Below are 25,026 nucleotides of genomic sequence, written 5' to 3' on the forward strand. Positions count from 1 at the left end.
ATTTTATTTATAAAGTTTTATATAGCGTGAACAAGATCCCGAAGGATATCAGAGCGCTTTACAATAAGATGGGCAATAGGTAATAAATGCAATATCGACATCGAGTAACAAACAAGCATAATTACAAAATTACAGGAAAAGGGGTTGGAGGAGAGTAATACAATAACCGGTACAGAGTTCCCCATAATTAGTGTGTCCCGTCTGTGCCCTTTGAGAGCCTCGCGAGGGGATCCCCCTACCCATGGGAATCTCTACTAGCATAACATTCCAAGTCATCGCATCATCTTCCAACTTGTCATCCCTCCTGACCTTTTTCATACGGATCAACTCTGCCACCGCCCACTCCCGCAGATCTTTGGCCCAGTTCGCCATATTGGAGGAAATTATGAAAAGGTTCAAAAGATGGACTCATAACTCTTGTTAGAACAATATTGAGGTTCCATGTAGGTGCAAGTGAAACCTTTGGTGGTATCACTCTTTTAAGGCCTTCCATTAAAGCCTTAATTACAGGTATTATGAACAAAGAAAAGTATTGTCTGTTTTCAAGGTAGGCAGCCACTGCTAGAAGGTGTAGATTTATGGAGGTGTACGCAAGACCTGAGCATTGAAATTGCAAGAGATAAATAATGTATTGTATAGATGCATTTAGTGGATCAAATGTTTGATTATTAAGTTTTGGATTTTATCTCAGATTTGTTCTGTGAATCGGCCCCTACATGCTAATCGATTACATCTTAGTCAACAATGGGGCAATACCCTGACAATTGGACTTTTGAAAGGATCATTTAGGAAAAAAGAACTGAGCATATGGAATGCTTGGGTTTTGTTCACACATCGGTACTGAGGGAACAGAAAATTAATTGCATAAAACAGGTCACTTTTATTTGTCAAAGGCTTGTTTAATTCCCGTGAACAAAGAATAATAAACTGGTGAAGAGGCTGCCAGCGTGAGAAAATAATGTTGTAGACCTCCTCCTCCTCCCACCATTGAATGAAATGTATGGCTTGTTGAGTATATAATGTACCCCATTTACATGAGTTAATGACATTGACCCCCATCTGTTTCAGATAAATAGCACCTATACGACGTACAGCAACTTCCTCGAAATTCCAGCTGCGACCATAAATGGAATTATATATGTGCCTAATCTGAGATATAACTTCTCCTGCTCATACCCACGGAACATCCTGGCCTCCCTTGTCCCAGCGCTTAATGTCATATCAAGGTAAGTACACATAAACGTTGGTGGGAGGAAATTAGGAGTGTGAAAAAAAAAAATCCGGCAAAATGTAATGAAATTTGATGCCAATGTCACACTCTTGGTCCGAAACGTGGTTTCCAATTTTCTTGTGTGACTTCTTTAGAATACAGCATATTTTGCAAAAAAAAGTCAGGTATGACATATACAGGAGCGAAATATGCATCTCAGCGGAATAATCTCGAATGTGTGAAAATTATGGAAAATCACATAAGGCAAAACTTAGAGAATTTTTAAATATTTCAAATACCGTAAAATTGAGGAACTTCGCAAATTTAGCCTATGTAATTCAAATTTTTCCTCATACTCACTGTGCATTCAAATTATTTTAAAGTCAGCTTGCAGTAGGTTCTATGATATTGGTACACAATATAGAGTCCTCTAGGTTTTGGATCACTCCGATTTCTGCCATTCTTTTGAAGCAAGACCTTTGTTAGCTGCGGCTCGAAGATGTAAAAAATGCAACTCACTTGGGACTTAATGGGTTACAAATTCACTGAGACCCTACTTTCTGCAGGCTTATGTCGGCACCTAGATTTACTCATGAAGTCCAATGGTGACTGGCTCATGTAATGGGTAAATTGGTTGGAGTGATAAGTGAGGATGCAGTCCTATTGAGTGGCAGAATGTGACACCTGAGAATGCACTGCCCATTTGAGCAAACCTGACTCTTTATGTACTCAGCACATGGCTTTCTGTTTCTGGTCATGTAGCCATTTTAGCTGGGACCCCGCTTTTAAAGGGCACCTAGCAACTGGTAACCTCATTGTCATTCATGTTTCTTTCACGCAGAAAAGTGTTGGTGATCCATCTTTCTGCACTAGTAGGTTTTAAAATCTCATAAAGGTTTAAGGGAAAATATAGCAGGGGCGTTGGGTCCCTTTGGGAATTCAGACACGTGAAAAAGAGCTTCCACTCACTGGCCTCACCGTAACCAACTCGCCCAGCGAGGCAGAGAGGAACCTGAATGAGGGAATCGAATGATCAGGGATGATGATAATGCCCCAAGGGGTGTTGTGAAAGCCTCACCACCATCGGTATTGAATATATGGTGAGTGTGCCTCACCATGAGCTCCTTAAACCGTGAGAGACAATGCAGTGGGTATCCAACGCTGAAAAGCAGTTGTTACTCACAGGTACTGTTTGTGGTGGCATGACAGTTCAGCCGTTGAAGATTGCACTTATGGTGGACGATCTTCACCCAAAAGAAACTTAGTGTCCCTTCTAAAAAACCAGAGTGTTTTTTTTAAAAGACAAAGGGAAAAAGGTGGGGGATTGTGTTTATTACAATATGGTTATCCCTTAAGTGAAAATGACACTGAGAGTTCCTATGTCCAATCTATAACCAACCCACTATTGTGGGTTGGAAGGGAAAGAAACCCTTTTCTTAATATAGCCCTCACTCACTCAAATAGTGACATGCTTCATCATCGGGCTCACCCCTTCTCCTAAAGGTCGGGTGGGCTCAACCATGTTTCAGGGAGCACTTTTGAGAAAAATTTGTATGGGTGCGTAACATAGAGATAACATTCCTCACCCACTCCTAAAGTATCCTTTATTAGTGGAGTGGGAAGGAAGGTAAAAACACTATAATTGGGTATTAGAATGTGATGGTCCTATTACCCTAAACTAGACACCTATAAAATGGTCCTGGGCTTTTGTCAGGGTGGGATACGATGAAGTCACTTCCCCCACAGATATGGGCGCACAATGGGCATGCAATTTGCATGTGGCACATTAAATAATTTTGTAAGAACAATTTTAATACTTGTCGCTGTTTCTTAAGAGGAATTACCCCATGATTACAGGGCGTCAGCTCACAACGGGGGCATGAGGAGAGGCCTTGTAGCCACACATTTGTCAAAGGTCCGTCCCTGCTACAACCTTCTTTGTGCTCTGATCCCCTGCTTGTCCTGGTCTTCACCCCCATGCTTGAGATGCATTAGAGGTTTTCCCAAGATGAAAATAGAAAATCCCTCACAGCCTCTGATGATCTGCACTGGATGTAGGATGGGCTTGTAGTGCTGTAGACTGTGGTGGCAGGAATCCAACAACTAGTCTTCCCAAGTCCCCCTTCACACTTCCCAGTCTGAAGCAGGAGGTAGACTTTCAACTCTAGCAAAGAGGAGTACTGGAGAAATCAATCTACATTCACTTGAAAGTAAGGAACAGGTTTGCAGCTGAAAACCATTAATCACAGATATACACCTCAACAGTGGGTGTCCAATTAGTGTCAGAAATTGGGGTATCTTATTTTGAAAAGAAAGCACCCCTACCAACTGAATAAATCCACTCTGGGTAGATCATAACGCAATCCAGAAAGAATCTCTGGTCTACCCATTGTAGCTGGGGTAGAATCAGCAGTCAATCCCCAGAGAATAGTGTGCTAACTGCAAGAAGTACCAAAAAGTGTAAAATCCAAAATACCACACAACAGAATTCTCAAACCAATTTAAAAAAGAGGAATTATAACAGGGAAAAGGACACCAAGATCATTAAAATGGATTAAGGGGAAAATTCAGCTTTCCCTACCATATGTCAATTAGGTGCATTTAAACTGCTGTCCAGGCAGAGCACAGTGGTACTCATGGAAGACATATATTTATAGTCTGGCATATGGGTGATGTAAATAAACACTGCAGCCACATATGACATATAACATTTAGCTTCCATGCCACAGGTGCATTTTTGTGCAATCTACAATGGTCTTACAGGAGAGTTAATAGACCAATTGGCTGAAGTCAATTGTGCCATTACCATTACCACTTTAGCTGGCAGGCACACATGGGGCTTCCTGCCTGGTGAGCCACTCCATTGAAAGCCCCGCATTGGCTTGCATACAAGACCCCTAAACTAGAGCTACCACCTGAATCCTCCTAACTTGTGGTTTTCAATAATCAAGACAAAACAGGAGGCAAAACCGCCAATGGCATTTGTTGGTGCCCAATCTGACCAAAGGAAGTGACGGGAGAGACTTAGGGAAACATGACGCACATTATAACTTATGTCAATCAGTTACGAACAATAATTTGTTTTTCCGAATCTGAAAGTCATATTTTAAACATGATGAAATCTGTGGACATCTCCAGCTTTCTACTTCATTTTTGGGAGATGTTTGGATGATCATCAATCAGACTCTACTAGTGATAAATCAAAGGTCCCACTTGGGTATTCATTGACGCAAAGAACATACCGAATAAAATAAAAACTGTAGACACCTTATTAAATGACAACAAAAGTTTTCACGATGCTATAGTGATGTAAAGGGAACTCTTGACTATCCGCCTTACAGGACTGAGTACATTGATGTAATTGTAAATTGTATTTATATAGTGCTTACTACCCCTGGTGAGGCATTGGATCGCTTTGCGTTAAATAGCACACTATTCCTGAATACAAGGTGAGATGTTAATACGTGGTAGATGAATAATATGTGCTTCTAATGGTGGTATGGAGCTCGGGCAAATGTATAAAAGCAGCACTATAAATAGTATCAGTCCAAAATAGCGTATGAGGTCACTTCTAATGTCATTGACTTGTTTTCCCCTTTGGTCAGAGATTATGGCGTCCCATATGAACCCTCCATGGTACAAGTGAGCAAAAAGGAAAGCATTGACTGCCTTTGGTAGCGTAGCTCTTGTAAGCGGGATAGATGCCCTGGTCAGCACACATTGGTAATGCAGGATGGAAGTGACGACAAGCGCTGCAGAGACATCTCGAGTGACTACTGGGAGGTCTGTGGCATTACCATGTCACCTCCTAGTCTTCCTGATTCAACTCCCGGTACATTTTGGAGATGTCAACGATGTGGAGTGGTGACAAAAGTTTGGTATCCCGATTACACAACATTTTTATCACACTTTTACTGCTGAGTGGGTTAGTTCTTTTTCCACTGTGAGTAGGTAAAGATCTAATAACTCTTCTAAGATTCCATCCACTTTCATGGCTTTTTTTAGTTATTTGATGGGAGATTCAGGCTTTCATGTCTTATTTTACTTTATATATGGTTGTGTGGATTACATTGTATTTAAGATGTGTTCATTAAATCTCCTTGCCTGTCTGTTTTTACACAGAGAGTACAGTCTGTTACTTTGCTGAAACTGACACCTCCGGAACATGTCCTCTTTCCCGGTGCTCATGCTGCCCTAGTAAACAGCGTTCAAGGCCAGGGATACAGGACATTTTCTTTTCACAAACATATATCGGTGTTAAGATTTCCCCCAAATTACCTGCTGTAACAGCGCACTCTCGGTTAGGGATACTGCGCGGGTGTGACATTGCTACACTGATACCATGACTGCACCGTTCCCATGTGTGTACCTCGAACAGGGACTTCCGGGGTTGCTCCTGTTTGCATCCATCCCAAAGTGTGCAAAACACTAGAGGGCGCACTGTTTGCCAGCAAACATTTCCCTAGGTTTCACCTGGAAAAAAAGGTGGAATGTGCTAATTGCCTCAACATTTGTAATCCTTAATCCGTTTTAAACTCACCTTTGAGCCCGACTTGGTATTTGCAAGAGACCCGTGTGAAATGTTATCATTTCAGGTGTTAATACCGAAAGTGGTATATCAAAATGAAACTCCCCGGTATTAGAAGGCGGCTTGTAAAGTGAGCGGAAGAGATACATGTCAGGGTTTCCTGAAAAACAGTTTCGAACTGAAAACAGTTTGAAAGCAGCATTGCTTCAATGTCCTAATATTGGCACGGTTTATTATACTGTCCTGACAGTGGTTGGTGTTTCACAGCACGTGATGTTCACGCCCAAGCACTGTTCTAAGCTGAAGCCTCAATGCAGTCTGTCTGACGCTCTATTGATGGTGCACGCGAGCGACTACCTTAGATGACCAACTGTTGACCGCCACTTCAAGGTAGGGTGACTAGAAGTAGACATCTTACTATCCTCTGGCCAAATAGAGGGGCATATTTACAACAAAGTGTCGGAGCGCGACGTTAGCCGTCATGTCTTAACGCCGCTCTCCGCCACTTCAGAAACTCAGGGCTGCACCCTATTTACAACAATATGGTGCAGCCCTGCGTTTCCCCCTGCACTGGTGCTAAACTTAGCAGCCTAGCGCCAATGCAGGCACCCTTGCACCATAGTGCAAGGGTGTGTGAGTTGAGGGGAAGATTGTTTATGTGCAGGGCATTCTCCCTTCCTGCCCATAAACAATCTTTAAATAGTGTTTTGTAACTTTCATTTGTGCTGCAAAATGCAGCACACATAGAAGTTGCAAAACGTGATTTGTTTTTCGATTGTTTATGTGCAGGAAGGGGGACCTTCCTGCACATAAACAATCAATGGTATGTTGCTGTTTCTATGTGTGCTGCACAACGCAGCACACATAGAAACAGCAAAAACGAGAAGAAATAAAGCATTTCTCCTTGTTTCGCTTGTTTAAGACCAGGTTTCTCCTGGTCTTAATTTTGGTGCTGCCTCCTATTTACACCACCCTTGTAAATAGGGTGCAGCGCAAAATCAATGGGTGTTGCGGTGGAACGCCCAACACAACACCCATTGCCCTCCCTTTTCACACTGAGTACAGCGTAAAAGGGTGCCTTATTTATGCTTCCTTATAAATAAGGCAAAGCCCCTATCGCCAAATAAAAGTGACTTTCTGGTGGCGATAAAGGCTTTTAAATATGCTCCAGAATTTCTATTGCGCTCAGCATTGCAGAACATACTCATGCATCTGAATGTTTTCTTTACAGACAGACCCCATCTCCCCCACCTCGACTAGCAGTTATCTCAGGACATAGCTGGAGGGGTGTGCACTGTTATCCTTGCAGGCAGAGAGAGCCCTACTCATGCACCCAAGCATCCACTGGTCTAGGAGTTATCTCACGACATAGTGGCAGTATCTGATGATATGTTCACAAGGACGGGAAACAGCTATTACAACATGGCTGTTTCCACGCATCTCCTTAACCAAGGACAAACATGTCCCCAGTTCATCTGTGAGACCTCCCATTGTCTTCACAGTGAGATAATCCCATCTCCATCGAGACGTCAATCAGTTATCTCAGGACATAGCTGAGGGCTTGTGAATGATACCTTTTGCAGGAGAAACCACCTTTCAAGTTGGAGGCCTACAAGATTTCCCAGGATATATTCGTGCCAAGGAGCCCTTAGCTTCTGTCTGCACAGGCAGAAAAAGCCTATCCCAGCGCAAGCCCACCAGTTGTCTCGGCGCATAACCAGGATGGATGGCAGGGCCTGGATGGTTTACAAACTGGGAGAAACTCTCCACCCATTTACATCATCACCAGTTCTCCTATGACGTAGAGTGAGGTGTCTTATTAATGTTCTACCTGTTGGGTGAGAGGTGTGTAGGTTCTCACCTTCCATGCAGTATTTACACCTGTCTTCTTGCCTCTCCTTTGTTTTGCAGTACAGTTACTCTGTCACTAGGAGGAGCTGGTGGTGTGATCACCGTAACCATGGCGGCCTTCTGGGATTCATCATACACTAATCCTATAACAGCTGTGCAGCAAATTGACGTGGGAACAACCTTTTATTTTGGCCTTTCAGCAGCATCTATTGACAATGGAACATTTGTTTTAAGAGCTGACAGCTGCTACGCCACCCCAGGGAACGACCCCAACAGCCAAACCAGGGTGAATCTGATCACAGGAGGGTAAGACCATCACAGGAGAAGGGGGAGTGCTCATCTAGGGAAAAGGGGGCAACTGAGGGGCTAGGGATAGGTAATGGAATGTTTAAAGACTAATTTCAGAATATCAAACAGAGGGGGATAAGAGGTCAATGTATCCAGAAGACTGTACTTAATTATGAGCAGAGAGTTCAAGGGTGTGAGCCGTTCATGCCTGAAAATGAGGAGCTTGTGAACCCCAGGAAAACAGTATTGGTGATAGGATCAGAGCACAGAGGTCTTTTGTCAGAGTCCTGTCAGCTCTGATCTGTTGGGAGAACCCAGTCCCAGAACCAGGTAGGTTTATACAGATACATTGCAGGAACAAAGACTGAAGCTCTACAGACTCAGTGTCCCTCAGTCTCAGGAGCAGAGCCTGTGGCTCTAAAGTCTCAGTGACCTTAGCCCCAGGGCAGAGCCTGTAACTCTGAAGACTCGTGGTCTTAGTTTCAGGAGCGGATCCTGTGCTCCAAAGTCCCACTGGTCTTAGTTTCAGGAGCGGATCCTGTGGCTCTAAAGCCCCACTGGTCTTAGTTGCAGGAGCAGAGCCTGTGGCTCCGAAGTAGCAGTATCTTATTTCTGAGAGCAGTGCCTGTGGTTCTTGGGGTTTACAGGGTGTTAGTTCCAGAAGCATTGCTGGTAAATCTAGATGCTCAAGGGAGTAGAGCTTGTGGGAGCTATAAATGTTGTGGCTATAAGTCCCAGAGGCAGAACCAGCTGTACAGTGTCACGACAGAAGAGCTCTCTGACGTTTGCAGAAATTAACCCTGAGAAGCCTCCAACATGTTTAGGTCTGGGTGCAAGGAGTGGAGCCTTGTTGGGATAGATCAGCTTCAAGTTTTCTGGGCTTTGAGTCATTGGAAGAGAGGATCCTGGGGCCTCAGAAATATCCTGTGCTGTGTCCCAGGAAACTGGAAATCTCTGGAGATGTGCCTGGGGCCTTTGGAGCTAAGTCTGGTTGTTCTAGAGCCTCACAGTGCTTTGTCTCAGGTGCAGAGCAAATGGCCCCTTGAGCCGTGCCTTGGGCCTCTGGAGCCAATCAGAGTACTGTCTCAGGTCCTAAGCCTGGGATATCTAGAGACTCATGTTTTTGTCCCGGGATCAGAGCTTGGGGCCACCGGAATTGATCCTGGGACGTCCGCAGTATCATAGTACTTTTTCCAAGGAGCTGTGTCTCAGGACTGAGTCTGGACACTCAGCAATTTCCTGGTGTTTTGTCCAAGATGAAGAACCTGTGAGTCTGGGGTGATCAGGGCTCTGTGCCCGTGACTTGTTAATGTGCCAGTGGCCTTGAAGTGTCACTCCTCTAACTGCACGCATTTCTTTTCAGCTGTTCTGCAGATCAGGGGGTGACCACACAGGTGCTGATGAATGGACTGGCCATGAGTGTCTTTTTCAGCACTGAAGCATTTGCCTTTGATGGAATTCCCTCAGTGTACGTCTTCTGTAGCACAAGGCTCTGTGTGAAAGCAGGCGGGAACTGTAACTCGGTAAGTATGTAGGGTGCGGGCCGGGGTGGGGGACATGGGTAGGAGTACATACGTCAGGAGACATAGGAACTGTTACAGCTCTTAAGCATCACAGATGTTGCCCACCTGAATCCCTGATCACTTTAAAAACAACGTATTTTGGCATGAGTAGAGGCAGAGGGTTTACTCCCATGGTTCCCTGAATCAAACGCTCTCCGTTGCTTTTAGTGAACCCTTCCTGACGACTGCTATAGCAGCAGGACACTAAAGGTATTGCTGAGGTCGAATCCCTATGGAAATGACAAAGAGACATATGTATGAACAGATTTTCCCATAGACACAGAACGGGTAAAACCCTTGGATACATCAGGCCCAAAGAGCGTTATCATGCACATACTTTGCTTAGTATGTGCAGGTTGCTATAGGTTGTGGGCACCTATTTAGCGGGCCTTGACTTATTTTGAAGAAGAAGGAGGCGAAAGATGGAAAGGAGTGGCAAAGGGAGAAATCATGAATAACACATAAGGTGTGGAGTGGCAGGAGAAGGTGGTATGAGTTGGAATCAAGACTAGGTAACCATATTATTTTGCAGACTATTCAACTCAGCAGCGCAGGCTCCGAAACAACATTTGGTGCCCCTTCACTTATAGCAAGAAGCCCATTACCAATTGCTGAAGGGCGTCATCGTTTGCTCCACCCCGTAGAGTAGAGGGCAGGCAAAATTGGGAAATGACCGGAAATGGTCACAGGATGGTGACTCGAGGGGAAGGAATGCACCAGGTGATTTATAAGGGGTAAGGTGATTTATAAGGGGGAAGGCGTATTGTGGCACCCTCTTTGTCCTACTTGGTGTTGCGTCATAGAGGATGTTCCACATAGCAGCCTTTAGTTCCAATCTTTTTTTTTTTATTTCTGTTTATTAATGAAATGGGGCAATACATGCTAGGCTGCATAATAAAACAGTTCCATTATTATAATATGGAGGAAACATATGTGAAAATCAGGGGCGACTTGCTCTTCATACATAGCTCACATTCAGTAATTAAGCCCCATACCTACATTTAGCGGAGGTAAAATATTGTGCGTGTAACGTCACAGCATGAGAACGTGAGGTTTCGATTGACCATCAGGATTAGATTGACTAGGAAAGGATGAGGAGTGGACGGGGGTAAAGGAGAAAGGGACGGCAGGAGGAAATTCCTGTATGATCTGCCACATCATCATAGCACAGCTATCGTGCCAACTATCTTCCTTTACATCACCCAGTCGTTACTTTGCCTCGGGTGAAGGAAAGGGGGAGTGGGTCCCATCTTGTTCTTATTCACTGGCACTTGCATCGCAAGATATGTGCAGTGCACTGTGTTTTACTAGCAGTATGAAGGTGTCATACAGTACCTCCAGCCACACACTCCGGCGTAGCTCATGCCAAGTCCATACCGTGCAGCCGACTGTGTCCACTCCAGGATGCAACCTGACCTGTCTCCTATACAGGGCCGTGTGCATGTATGTGGCATCGCCTGATCTTGTTCTGGAGCTGTGTGTGCCATAAACTGCATAGGATACACCCAGTGGAACCTAAACTGTGCCTCAGTACAGTGGAGTACAAGTCCAAGTCTGGCGTGCACAGTCAACCCTGCTCAAAGGGGAGCGTCAGAATTTCCCAGGTAACTCTGGGCTGTTTTCCCGCCCATGCCAGTGATATCATATTTTAAGCTGTTGGCGAGTGGAAGGGGGATATTGGTAAATAGATAGAGGCACTTGGGCAAGACCGCCATCTTAATGATTACCAGGTGCCCCACCAGGAACAGTGGCAGGTGCATCCATCTTCCCAGATGGTCATCCAGCCAGTCAATCAGGTGGCCATAATTCTCCCGCCAGAGAACATCTATGTCTCGGCTTAGCTAAATGCCGAGGTAGCGTACCAGGCCATCTGCCCAACCGAGGGAGAACTCCGAGGGGAATCACTTTGAGACCTCCGTGAGTAGAAAGATCACAGATTCCACCAAATTGATGCAGATGCCTGATAGACCGCCAAATTTGATGAATTCTAGTTCTGGGCGGTAAATTCCGTTCCGCTCGCTGAATTTGCAGAATTCGGGTAATTTTACGATTCGCAGACAATGTGGAATTGACAAAAATTATGCGATTCACGGCTTTGCAGAATGTTTTGCTTGTTCGCGCTTTCAAAATTAGTGTTCACAAGATATTTCCCCCAGAGCACGCAAACAGCATTCGCGAACAGGAAAAAAGGCACCGCGAACGGGCGGAACAAGCAATTCTGCGTGTTTGCAGAACTCTGCGTGCCCGCGGAGATTTTTTATCGTTTTGCGGAGCTTTGCGTAGTGCGACTATGCAAATTCCGCCCACCCCTAATGAATTCCCCGATCAGGGGATTCAGGTTTTCTGCTGGGCATTTCACATATAATGTAACATCGTCTTCGTAGAGCGAAACCAGTTTCACCCGGGGGCTAAAGGCCAAGCTGCAGTGGGCATGGTGCTGTCTCAGGTGAGTCACCAAGGGTTCCATCGCCACAGCAAAAAGAATGGGGGAGAGCAGGCACCCCGCCTCGTCCCCCAGGATACCAGGAATGGAGGGATAACCGCCCCATTAATCCAGAGCCTCACAGTGGGTGTGGTATACAGGAGACGGGTCAATTGTATAAACTTGGAACTTATCCCCATCTTAGTGGCAAAAAAGGTGCGCAGGTTATGCACTGTAGCCCTACTCGGAACAAACCCTGACTTATCTGATCGCAGCATCATGGGCAGCAGCGGGCGAAGTCGCAAAGCCACCAGCTCGGCTAAGATTTTGTTGTCAACATAAATCATGGACAGGGGCCTATACGACTCGCAGTTAAGCAGTCTTTATCCAGCTTCAGGGTCGTTACAATGAGATCAGCTCTAAGCAACAAGGGGAGATCTCCACTTTCCAGTGATTCCCATACATAGTTATGAGGTCTGCAGCCAGTATATCTGAGAATTCCTTGTAATATGCAGCTGGCAGGTTGCACAGACCGAGGGACTTGTCAGCTGGGATATCTCTGATCGCCTGTAACACATCCTCCGCCATGAAGGGTTTGTCTCTAAAGCATCAGTGTCCATCCCCAAGCCAGTGCAGTTGGATTGAGTCAAGGAAGGTCTTGAGGTCCGGAGGAGCCAGTAATTGCCTCGCCCCATAGAGTGAGGAGTAGGAGTGCATTTCTGTCTGCTCCGCCTCTTGACCAACTACTGTCTCATTCTCCAATGTACAGAGTTTCGCAATATAATTGTTCACCAAGGGCTTCCAAAGTAGGCCAGGGAGGGTTTTGCCCGCACGGTCCCTCTCTCCATTTCTCCTGGTGCTCGCCTCCTTGCCCAGATAGTGACCTTCCCTTAAGGCTGCTGCCTCAAACTCCGCAATTTACCCCTATGCGACCCAGCTGTTCCGCATTGTTAGTGGCAAAAAAAACACTTTTGAGGCCTTGTATCTGCTCCTGGATTCGTCGCATGTTGCCCCTGATGGAGAGCAACAAACCCATTTGTTTCGCTAAGAACTGTTCCCTGATACATGACTATTTTGAGCACTTCCCAAAGGACGGAGTAGGATTCATTAGTAGCTATATTGAGGTCGAAATATTCCAATATCGCAGCCCTGATAGTCTCATGGACCACCTGGTCTCGCAGGGCCCTGGGCGGCAACCATCACCCAAACGTCCATCAAGGAGAGCTCGACCAGCACTGGTGAGTTGTCCAAGAGAGTCCGTGGTGATTCAGTGGTGTTGAAAACCCAAGCTGCTGTGTACCAGGTGTCAATCCAGTAGTCAATTCTCGACCAATAGGTGCCCACAAAAGTAACACACATGCCCTTCTGTCTGTCCCCTGCCCATCCCTCCAGAAATCTATGACTTTGATTATTGCTATTATGGAGTGTAGCTTTGCTGCCGCCTTGGGATGCGGTAGCCAGGATACCACTGACCTGCCCCTCCGAGGGTCTAGGATCACATTTCAGCCACCTCTCACAGAGAAGAGCATCGGGCCCCAGGGTCTCAATCTATCTTCAAACCTCTGCAAAGAAGTCAGGATAATCAGTGTTAGGGCCATAAATAGATACAAGCCAGAGTGGGTGTCCCCCAAGTGTGCCAGGGAGCATCACATAGCCACCCTGTTTGTCATACAGTGCAGTTTGCGTGCTCCAAGGCAAGACATTCCTGATGAGTCTGGCCACACCTCGCGAATAGTTGAAGTAGCATGCCACATGCCTCTCTCCGAAGCTGCGAGCAAGTATGAGCCATCAAATGCAGTTCCTGTAAAAAGCTAATATCTGCCCCATGTCGGCTCAAGTGGGGGCCTTTTGCCTATCATTCAGTCCCACACATTTTAAGTAATCACTTTTAGCCTAACCATACTGAGCAGTCAGATACATCTGTGCTTGCTTGCCAATCTGTCCTCACGCCTCACGGCTCCCCGTCAACAAAAGGATCACCTTCAAACTCCTCATCCACGCACACAAAGCACTACACAACACCGGACCCACCTACCTCAACAACCGACTCAGCTTCCACACCCCCACCCGAAGCCTCCGCTCAGCCAACCTCGCCCTCGCCACAGTCCCCCGCATCCGGAAAACCACTGCCGGCGGCAGATCCTTCTCCTACCTCGCCGCCAAGACCTGGAACACTCTCCCCACCATCCTACGACAGACCCAGGACCTGCTGGACTTCAGAAGACTCCTCAAGACCTGGCTCTTCGATCAGTAGCGCCCCCCCCTACCCAGCGCCTTGAGACCCTCTCGGGTATGTAGCGCGCTTTACAAATGCAATGATTGATTGATTGATACATCAGCTAATCAAGGCCTGTCAGAGAGGGTAAGACAGTTAAAAAGGAAAAAAGGGAAAGTAAAGGGAAGGGATGTGAAAACGATACGTTCACTTGAGCCAACATCTCAAATATTGCCCACCCCCTCCCACTTCAGCCTCCCAATAAGGCTGAATAACACCCCATCCAAAATAGAGCCTACAAAGGCTATCATCTGAACAGAACATTAGAAGCATCCCTGGGGGAATTAGCAGATGCCCAGCACTTCCAAGGGCAGATAATCTTGGTGGCCAGAATGAATAGGTGCGAGCGGCCGGCTAAGACCACTCGTTGGGGAGGCACAGCTATGTATATAGGCGGCAGTAAGGCTAGTCCATCAGGTCACAAATCCCAGTGCAATGGGCCCATGAATCATGACACAGTTAGGAAGCCTCTTCCAGTGCCTGTTGGTACCCAGCAAGAGTTAGACATTATCACTGGCACAGCCACGTTCATCCCTGTCCTGTTCTGATCGAGCATTGATCCTAGATTGTCGGATGCCTCTTAAAAACTTGGCTGCGCCCTTCGGGTCAATGAAGTAGGAAGTCTTCCTGGCGAGAAACATGTGCAGCTTCGCTGGGTGTGATAGAGAGTATTTTCTGAAGAGATCGCTTCACCAGCATGAAATCTCGCCACGCAGCTCGTACTGCTAGGGTGAAGTCCAGGTAAAAAGCCAGGGTGTTACCTTAATAGGATACAGACTGCAGGTTCCGTGCCAGCCTGAGCATGGTATCTTTATCTCTAGAGTTCAGGAGGTGGGCAATGATAGGTCTAGCTGGAACACCTGGCGGAGGTCTTGGACCCAGTGACCTATGAGCTTGTTCTACTATGCAGACCTTCAATAACGAGCCCCCAAATAGGGTGCACAGCATTTATTCAACTCGGGCACATGGCAGTGGATTCTAGAATACCTAAAATTCTTATGTTGTTCCGCCTGGACCAGGCCTTCAAGTCCTCGTTTTTATTATGAGTCATCTCCAGCACTTTCTTCATGTGGAGCAACTCCTGCTTCATTGTATTACTCTCGTCCTCCACTGCTGAGGTTCGTTGTTCCAGCTGTTCAATTGTTCATCATTGTTGGACACCTTTTCCTTCAGCAAGTCATTTTATGTATTAATGGCTGTGAGGGACTGTTTTAGGTCTCTGAACATTTCCCCAATTCAGATTCCTGCCTTCCACCACTAGTTGGAACTGGTGTTATCTTAGCTGGCCTATGTTGGTCAAAAGACAGCTTGGACTGGTGGGCAACGGATTTCCCCATGGGGGCTACGTGCACACAGATCTTTTAAGTCAGGCACCTCCTCCTCACAACAACGTTTTGCCGGTAGCCCGCAGCTATACCTCTTGCATGCAGAGGTGGGTGTGGTGCACAAGATAAGTGGCTACTTCGGCTACCTCTGTTGCAGGACGCACACTAGTCCCAAGCCCCACCCTCCGCTGATGCTTCCACTCACCAGTGTCAGAATTGCAGGGAAAATCCACTTACTCCGAGGTGCTGCAACTCCGGATGCACCCTCATAGAGGACCCAAAGGTGCTGGCCGCCCTCATCCATCCTCACCCTCCCTCACCACGGTGGCAGGATGCGGGTGTGAATGCCAGTGCTCCCAGACCGCCCACCTTCACCACCATGAGGGCCCTTGGTGCCGTCCTGCTTAGCCTGAGTCCCGGCAGGCTCCAAGCAGGGTCCAGGGAATTCCAAGGCCTCCCCTCTTCTGGGGCCCATTGCTGCTGCCTCCTACCTTCCGGGCGGTTGTGCTCCTTCACCGGACAAAGAACAAGGCTCAAAGTCGCCACTTCCAGGCTGCCCCATGAGCCTGTCCCACTGCTCACTGTTACCTTCATGCTGCTTTCTGCGCATCATGCACTAACTCTGAGAAATTCTGAGTGAAATGTTTGCTCTTTTGACACTGTAAACACAAAAAGCACAAGCACTAACTTCTGCTTGGAGGCATCACAGCAGTTCATAATAGGGCTCTATCTTGGGCCTACTTTTTAATTACAAGCATGCAATCTGATTGTGGTGAAAGTCAGCAACACTCTATCTCAGTGATTCCAAAACCGTTGACTCCTGAGGATCCCCATTGAGTTACTACAGGAAGCCGGGGAACCCCAAGCAATTTGTACTATTCAAATTTCAAACAGTAAAACAGTAGTTTGCAAAAAGGCAAAAACAAGTGAACACCAAACAAATACTCAAATTACTCAAGATTTTATTATTTCATATTGAAAAAAATTCCAAAAATCGAAATGTTTTAATGAGAAGGTTGGTGCTGCATCCCGGCGACTAACTTTTCAATGTTGGTCAGACAAGAAACCCAATGCAGCCCTGACAGATGTCAGACCAGTCCCCATACGGTGCACACCAAGTGCAGCAAGTGAGCCTGACCACTACAAAGGAGGGTTTGAGGGGTCTCCCCTAAGAAAATTAGGGACAAATTGTGCATTATACAACACATTTGTCATTATACTTTGAATTGTATTGGCTTTTAAAGCTTAGTAATTGGTGGCCTTACTGCTAACCAGAATACGACAATATTTGCTGGGGCTCTTCAATGATTTCCTCACTATCACAAATAGTTCCTCTCATCTCTCTATAGCCCCTCTGTCACATGCATTTCATTTGTTTTATAGCACCTCTCATACCAGTGTTGGGTGCCAGAGCACTCTACATCACACACATACAGAGACAATTAATCATACATGTGTGAATCAGTGTGTAGAAAATGTTACATAAGGCAAAGGGAACTACAAGGTGTAATGCTCATGTCATCCATACTGGTAGGCATTTTTTAGGAGTGCTTGTGTAGAGAAGCATAAACTTAGGATTCAGAACATAACACAGTGGTTAGCATTGACTTTAATAATAAGGAATTATTTCTATCCAAACAAACCTTTTTTAGCAGCATCAGAATAATGAAAGACTAGTAAAAAAGCATAACTCACTAACTTGTACCATGCAGTTTGTATGCAGCTCTTTGATGGCATTTCATAGCTCACTGTGCTAGATTACCATTGTAACTTATGAACTGCACAGTATCAAAGGGATCTCTGTGACAAAAGCAGTAATCCACTGAGCTTTGCATTTAAAATATTGTTTTTGAAATGCATGGTACACCTTCTTTTCTGTGCTACCTTAGTTAGATGAGGCAAAGCTGCCACTGTACAAAACTCCCATCTTTCTCCAGTAGGTACATTAATCACCGGTGTTATCTTGAAACTTGTATTGTTGCCCGAAAACTGCTGATTATACAAGAAACTTTGAAGTGCTTTTAAAACTGCAGTCTGCAGACCACAGTTTGGGAACCACAGTGCTATCTGCTTCGAGCATCATCATGCTAGGCTTTCAGTAACAAATATCAGCTATGGGGCCCAAAGTTCAGTTCGGAAATCTGCTCAAGCTGAATGACATATTTATTTAAAAAGAGCCACAATGGGACCAAAATTGCCATTTTTACAGACTTTTTCTCCAACTCAGAAGCTTCTATATCGACCAATTTCAGGCATTAAAATGACACTAAACACACTTATTTTAGTTCCAAAAGTGATAATTCACATGCAATAGTCATTTACAGTCCAAAAATTAAACATTAAAAAAATTCCCATTTCTGACCATCTGGAGAAAGTTCGATACCGGTCATCGTTTTCATCAGAAAATTGATTTTTTGGACTGTAGAAAAATTGATTCAAAATGTCATTTGGAATGTGCCTCATGTTGAATAACAAATCTCTCCCGCTTGACTGAAAGTGGTATCATTAATTCAATTTTTGCATCAAAGATTGGAACTAAAGGGGGCGCTAGAGAGCTTGGCTGCAAGATGGCTGCCACTCTGTGAGGCTCTACTGGCGGGTTAAGTTATCTGTAATAATTCCAACCTTGAAAGGGGGCATCGGAGGCCATGGGTGAGTGCAGGGGACTACCCAGATGCAGGGGATTCAAGTGGCCCATTCGAGACCCCGAGGACAGGAGAACTAAACTAGTGATAGATGACCGCCATTACGGCTGGCGCAGCCTGCTGTTCCGGCCAAGTGGGACTCGGAGGCAGACCTTGCAGATGACAGAGACGCTGTGGGATGGACTGCTAGTGGCTCGCTGGTGACCGGAGGTGCTCCCCCTGCCTCCCATCCATCGCGGATGACCCCCTCTTGGAGGGATCGCAAGGGTTGTGAGGGAGATCTGCTGAACCCAGCCTGAAAGCACTCTATTGGTAGGGTGATAATCCACTGGCTGCCTACCTGGGGTCGTATGCGGAGGCCTGGAGGACACAGGAGGAGCACATCTGCCGGAGGGCTGTGCAGCTCTTTGAAGTGACCCTGGGCCCTGAAGAGGGGTGATCGATGGCGGGGCTGCTCCACACGGAGACTGGTGCCACCTGGCACTGCCGGAGGAATTGAATGGTTGCTCCACAACAACGTGTCCGGCTTAAGTGTGTCCTCCAGGACCCGGAGAGGAGGAACCAATGGGCTGAGCAACACTTTTTTTTCCTCCAACACACGCTAGTATCAACATATAATGAATAACAGCATTGTTTCAATATTTCACAGATTCTTTTTTTCATATGTCCTTTATTTTTTCTTAAGTCCTTAGCTGTTCTTAGCCAACACTTGTTTAGTCGCCTCTGGGAATCATTCCCGCGACTTCATCAGGGCTGAAAATTTTCATTTAATTTCTTCTTTTGTCTTTTTGTAATTCTGTCCCTGCTTGCACATCTATAAATCACATTTGGAAAAGTGGATTCCTCGTGCTTCTGTATCCTGCGTGTGTGAAATGTGAAAGAAATGTATTTAGGACATTCTGTCAATATGAGAATAGGTAAAATTACTAGCACTCTTCAGTTTAATGAACTCGGTCTTTGGACTGAAACTCCCCTGTGGCTGCAGGAAGACAATCTGTGGCTGCAGAGAGACTGGTTGGAGGCTCCGCAGTGCGATCCCCCAATGCCTCAAGGTTCAAGCTAGCCTGGCTGATGAGCAGTGATGCCACGAATCTGGTCTAAGGATGCTTGTTTCTGGTCCACAGAGGACCTGACTTGGCAGTTCAGTCTGGACTGCTCCCATGTGGCACAGAGTGAAGATTGATTTGCATATGGCTGGGTCTAAACTAGGGTGGCATGGTGAGCAAAAGAACAACGGATTTAACCCAGATCAATTGACTGGGGAAGAATGTTTGATTTGCTCTACATTCTGTCTGTCATCTGTATGTGTTTTGTATTTAGAATATGGGCATGAAGCTCCGCCGTTTTTCCAACCACTTTTTGAATTTGCTCCTGTTACTATCTTTTTTAAATGGTGGCTTTTTATTGGTTAATAGGCTTAGTAGTCCCTCCTTAGTACCAGCTTTTCTCTTGTTGTGACTTCCCATGAGGACTGCGCCTGTTACGTGAGTTGTTTCTCTAGATGTTTTAATTACAGCCTCAAAGCACTATAAATCACATACTCCTGCCTGCTGTTGCAGGCAAGACACGCTCTCCTCCAATGCTTTATTTTTACATTTAACCAGCGTGGCATGCCTCAGCTGCAATACTGGTGGCTGTGCCTTTCTTTTGTTATATGCGACTCACTAATCTCAGCTGCATGCCTTTTAAAAAAAATTCTGCTACATCTTTACCTTTCTTACAACTGCAGCATGCCATGTTTAAGCTTTAAACAACTTATGCTAAAGGGCTGATGCCGCGATTGGCTCAAAAGTATATAAATAGAAAAAAATGCATCCCCATGCCTTTTTTTCTATTTCTTTATGTTTGAAGCAATCACAGCACCTGCACTTTAGCTTAAGATGTTTTAATATAACACGCGGGTGCCACAATTTTAACAAAAGTAAATAAATAGAGAAAAAAAACATGGCCCCACCATTTCTTTTTTAATTTGTTTACTTTTTTAGCGATGTCAGCACCTGCGATTTAGCTTTAAACATCTTAAGCTAAAAGACGGGTGCCGCAATTGCTTCAAAAGTCAATAAATAGAAAACAAATGTGGCTGCACAATTTTTTTTCTATTTCTTTAATTTTGTTACAATTGCAGCACTCGCGCTTTAGCTTTAAAAATTTTAAGCTAAAGCGCGGGTGCTGCGATTGCTTCAAAAGTACAAAATAGCACACAAAAAAGAGGTGGGATGCATTTTTTTTCTGTATCCTTACTTTTGAAGCAATCACATTACCCGCTCTAGCTTAAGATGTTTAATGCTAAGGCGTGGGTGCCACAAATGATTTGAAATGCAATAGCTCTTGAATTACTGAAAGTTTGAGCATTATTATTAGCAACGCCAATAGCTCAAACAACTTTCAGTAAAGCAAGACGTATTGTATTGCAAATGCTTGTCTTTTATTGCCCAGGTTGAGACCCATTTAAGCTGGTCAGTGCTCAATAAAAATAAAAATAAATGAGTTAAGCAGACCTTAATTTGTAAAAAACATAAGTGCCAGGGCTCTTGTCAGTAGGCCTCTACAGCTTGCTCTATCCATTGCCACTGTCAGCGTTGCCAACGACGGAGCCTACACAACTACTAGCCAGCATACTTCAACGTGTGACAATTCAGCCTATATCAGGCCCCCAAAGCTATAAAAATAGTTTGGGCGGCACGTATTAGTTGTTTTTAATATATACTGAATTAATAAACCATTGCTGTTTGGCTCTTCTCTAAATTATACAAAAAGCGCCACCATGTGGCAGCTGTCATAAGTGCCAGTGTCGACAATTAAGTGACGGGGCCAAAAATTAAGTGCTGGTACCGAGCACCGGAAACCACTAGCTCAAATTAAGCAGTGGAGTTAAGGGACACATAGTTTTCATTTGGAACCTGTGTCTCTGAATGCTGGGTTTGCAAAGTACTAACATTGCCTAGTCTCGAGTCTGCCTTTTGTCTCTTTCTTCCACCACCCTACACTTCCTGTCTTTTTGTCTCAGTCTTGCAGGTTCGTTTTCATCTTTTCGTTTGCCCTTTGCTGCCGATGTCCTGTCTTTCTCTTCTTTCTCTCCTTTTTCCCTCTCTTGTTCTGGGTTAAAGTCTGACTTCGAAAAATAAGCACTTATCGATTAAATGATTGCAGGTGCCAACCATCTGGTACCACCTCCATAAATTAAGCACTGCCACAACAGACCAAAACAGCTGAATAGTATTTGCAATTACATACATCTTAATGTTTGATTACTTTAGATTTACAATGTTCTTAAAAGTTTATAGAATTTTTCAAGGAATTGTCATCCGTGTATTACATTTAAATGTCATTTAGGTGCACATTTTTGATTTATAAGTTTGGAAAGCTTCTTAGTGTAGAGTTGCTGCCAATGTTTCTCAAACCAGGACTGTTCTCTCCAGGAGGATCAAATTAAAGAGTAAAAATGTAAGATTGATAGTCGCTTTCATTGTGTCTTTCTATACGACAGTTGCAACAATAAGATAACGGTTTTACATATGCAAAGGTGTAGTTAAAGGAGCAACAATTACACTGGAAACATAATATTCAACAAGCAGTGGCAAAGAGTCTGTCTGACTTCAATGTGCTTAAACATGCAGACCCAAGCATTAACAAATACAGTTTAGCGAAATAATGTCAGACCGAAATGCTTTGGCAAAGGTGTGAAAATCGTAGAAAATAAGGATTATTTTTTCTCTAGGATGTATATTGAGGATAAATGTTTGAATGTGATAAACAGTGTGATGACTGAGTGTACATGTAAAATAATCCCATACGTGTCCAAATGGAAGCACTTCCTAGGAGGCAGAATTATACACCAAATAGCCAATAATTTGAGAAAAAGAGAAATACTCTTGTGGATGAAGCAACAATTCACTCTAGGCATATTGTATGGAAATGTTAACAATAGGTCACACACAAAACATCGCTATCAGGCCAGACATAAATTAATGGATGATTTAGTAAAAACAATAACAGACTCCATAACAAGTGGCAGCAATGGGGGGATTTTTATTGAGCGTCCATTATTAAGAGGACACAATTTATGGGTTTTGATTAACTATATTTTCCTGTTCATCACATGGGTGATCAATAAAGTGATTTAATTTAACATGATATTTCTCTGAGTTAGTCCTTACGTTTCTCTCTTCTTTGTTCCCTATAATTATGTGGCAGTAATGAGAAGATAGGGTTCTTTTGTTCTGATTGCTGCCTTTCCTCCGGCTCTGGTGGCTAAGTAGACCACTGCATCCACCCCAGAAGCCGGTGTTTGACCTCAAGGGCACAGTTTCGACTTGTGGTGGGTTCTCTCAGCCTTCCATCCTTCCAAGGTCGAGATAATAAGTGCAGTTGAGCTGGGTGTCAATGAACATCTGCTGTTCAGCACAAAGATTCTCCCACTAGGTGTAAACGTACACGTTGCAAACAGAGGTTATGATGTCAGTATTAGAGGGGATTGAAGGGCATTTCCCACACCTTACATTCTTCTGTCAGTAAATAGAGAGGTATCTGTGCCCTCTTTGCTCTTCTTACTTTCTGTGACAGTGTAAATGAGGTAATCGTCTCTTTCCTTTTCTTAGTGTGGCAACATTGCAGGAAGAAGCGCTGGAAGTTCAGGAACTATTGGTGTTGGTCCATACACGATATCAGGTAACATGCGTTATAAAATGAAACTATTGTCATTGCCACTGGAATTATGAGGCATGGGAGGTCCAAATTGTGAGGTAAGGTTGACTAAATTATGCTTTAAGAAGAGGCAAATTATGCAGCATAATGCGGCATGTTTTGAGGCCATATCACTTCATGATTTTTACGGTTTAACACTGGGCAAAGTTTCACCTCATTGATGTCAGTTTAACATATAAATGACACAATTAGCAGCTCAAAGGTGACCAGCAAAGGGTCTTTCGCCTCGCAGCAGCACGCGAGAGCATGGCTTAGTAACTTTTGATTTGTTTGAGGTACGAACAGTTTTTCCGGTTAAAATCTACAAGTTATGCAACAGTTGATTGATTATGTGGCAAGTGCATCATACAGAATCCACCGCAGCCTCATATGTGTAGTATTTCAGTACCCATGGATATAGTAGACATATGCCTATTGCATTTGTATCAGAGGTTTAGCTCAAGACCTACTTCTGAAACAAGGGAAATACGTATTACAGACCCACTTCAGAGCCTGTCATGTGGCACAGTGGCACTGAACATTACTCAGGGAACCATATCGCGCTTCGGCGCCTCGTCAGGGGTAGTAAGCGCTATATAAATGCAATTACAACACAATGCAATACAATATCATGCACATTTTAATGTTGCTCTCTATGCCCTTAGAGGCCAACCATATGCAAATCAGATTTGGCCCCATCATAAAAGACACAGTCCAAACCAATCCGATATATTCCGTCCCCTCCTGACGAAAACAAAAGCATCAGGGACGGATCCTCCATAATGGAGGAGGAGCGTCACCCCACTGCTCAGAGACAGCAGATAAATAAAATGCTAATAATACAATGTTCTTATAATTTTATTTATCACTGTACTCTGAGCCGCAAAGCCGATGAGTCTGGGCCCGGACCGGGCCATGACAGAGAGGAGAAGTGGTGGGGGGCGCTGTAAGTGCGCATGCTGGTTTGGCCGGCATCTTAGGCCAGCTAAACAGGCATGCACACTTAGGTTTCTCCAACCCAGCTGTATTCTACAGCCGGGTAGAGAAACGGCACAGCGACAGCTAAGTCACTTTATTTTATTTTTATTCCTCCCCCGCGCCACCCTACCACTTTAGACTGGTGGCAGCCGCCACCGAACAGTAACTCCACAGCTGAAGAGATTAAAGATAGTTGAAACATGTCTGGATTTACTTGTGTTCCAGTCATGAATCAGAATCTGACTGTACAACACAGACCCAGGTGTCATAGCACAGAATATCAGCACTAAAAACAGCCCCTGTTCTGGATCTGCCACAGGATGGAACCTCACTGCACATGACAGCCCCGGCTCAAACCAGTGATGGAACAGAATCTCACTGACAGGCCCAGCTCAAACCAGTGATGGGACAGAACATCACTGCACAGGCCCAGCTCAAACCAATGATGAAACAGAATCTCACTGCATATGACGGGCATGGCTCAGGGCCGATCCAAGTGCAGAGACTCTCACTACAAACTTAGAGTTACCCAGATAGTTTTCACTGATGTCATCGTCTGGGCCATCACTTGCCATGTAGTTGGTCCTGTACTGATTCAATCTAAAAACCATTGCTTCAATCGAGCCAATGGGACCAAACACAGCCATCAGAGATGAGGCAAAAGTATGCAAGGACAAATATCTACAACCGTAGGTCTGGTAGTCTTGCTATTCCCCAGAATGAGTCTTGAGCTCCCTCCATAACACATATGCCTACATTTCCAAACGCCGCTTAGACACACCAACTCAATCCTTTTCTTGCCACTGTCTGAGAGTGAGGCATCACTAACTGTAGCTCATGTTTTGAAATCTTGCTACTCATTGAAGATATATTTTCTTGCCACTATATTTGGCAGAGTTTATGCATAGAATCTGTACGTACTTGGACAGGTCTGTATGTTGCCACTTTGGCTATGTTCACATTCTACAAAACCTTAACAAAACATAAAACTACTATTCTGGTAACAAGAGCAATAGAAACAAGGGCTGAAATAGAGGAGAATGGAAAGGGATGAAGAAGTGATGTGAAACCTTGAAATATTTTAGATGTTTGTCCAGTGTTTAATTTGTAAAAAAAAGTAAGTTCCAGGACCATTCTCAGAGCCCACTGCAGCCTGCACCACCGATTGCCCTTGCCAGCACTGCCAGTGATAGTATCAGCACAACTACTAACCATACTCTCATACTAGTGTGACAATTCAGACCATTCGAGGTCTCCCA

The 25,026-nt window shown here is 44.8% G+C and overlaps 1 protein-coding gene across 2 annotated transcripts in view; it reads left to right on the forward strand.

Annotated features, from left to right (window-relative positions):
* LOC146857281 (uromodulin-like) overlaps positions 1–25,026 on the forward strand; it is a 99,518-nt gene that overhangs the window by 61,810 nt on the left and 12,682 nt on the right. For both annotated transcript variants that reach the window (XM_085647787.1, XM_085647786.1), the window contains exons 6-9: positions 1,069–1,226; positions 7,650–7,895; positions 9,241–9,400; positions 22,705–22,774. In XM_085647787.1, coding sequence (XP_085503913.1) covers positions 1,069–1,226; positions 7,650–7,895; positions 9,241–9,400; positions 22,705–22,774 — 634 coding nt within the window. The remainder of the gene's footprint in view (positions 1–1,068; positions 1,227–7,649; positions 7,896–9,240; positions 9,401–22,704; positions 22,775–25,026) is intronic.

The sequence above is a fragment of the Triturus cristatus genome, chromosome 3_2 (assembly GCF_964204655.1).
Source record: "Triturus cristatus chromosome 3_2, aTriCri1.1, whole genome shotgun sequence".
In the NCBI taxonomy this organism is placed as follows: domain Eukaryota; kingdom Metazoa; phylum Chordata; class Amphibia; order Caudata; family Salamandridae; genus Triturus; species Triturus cristatus.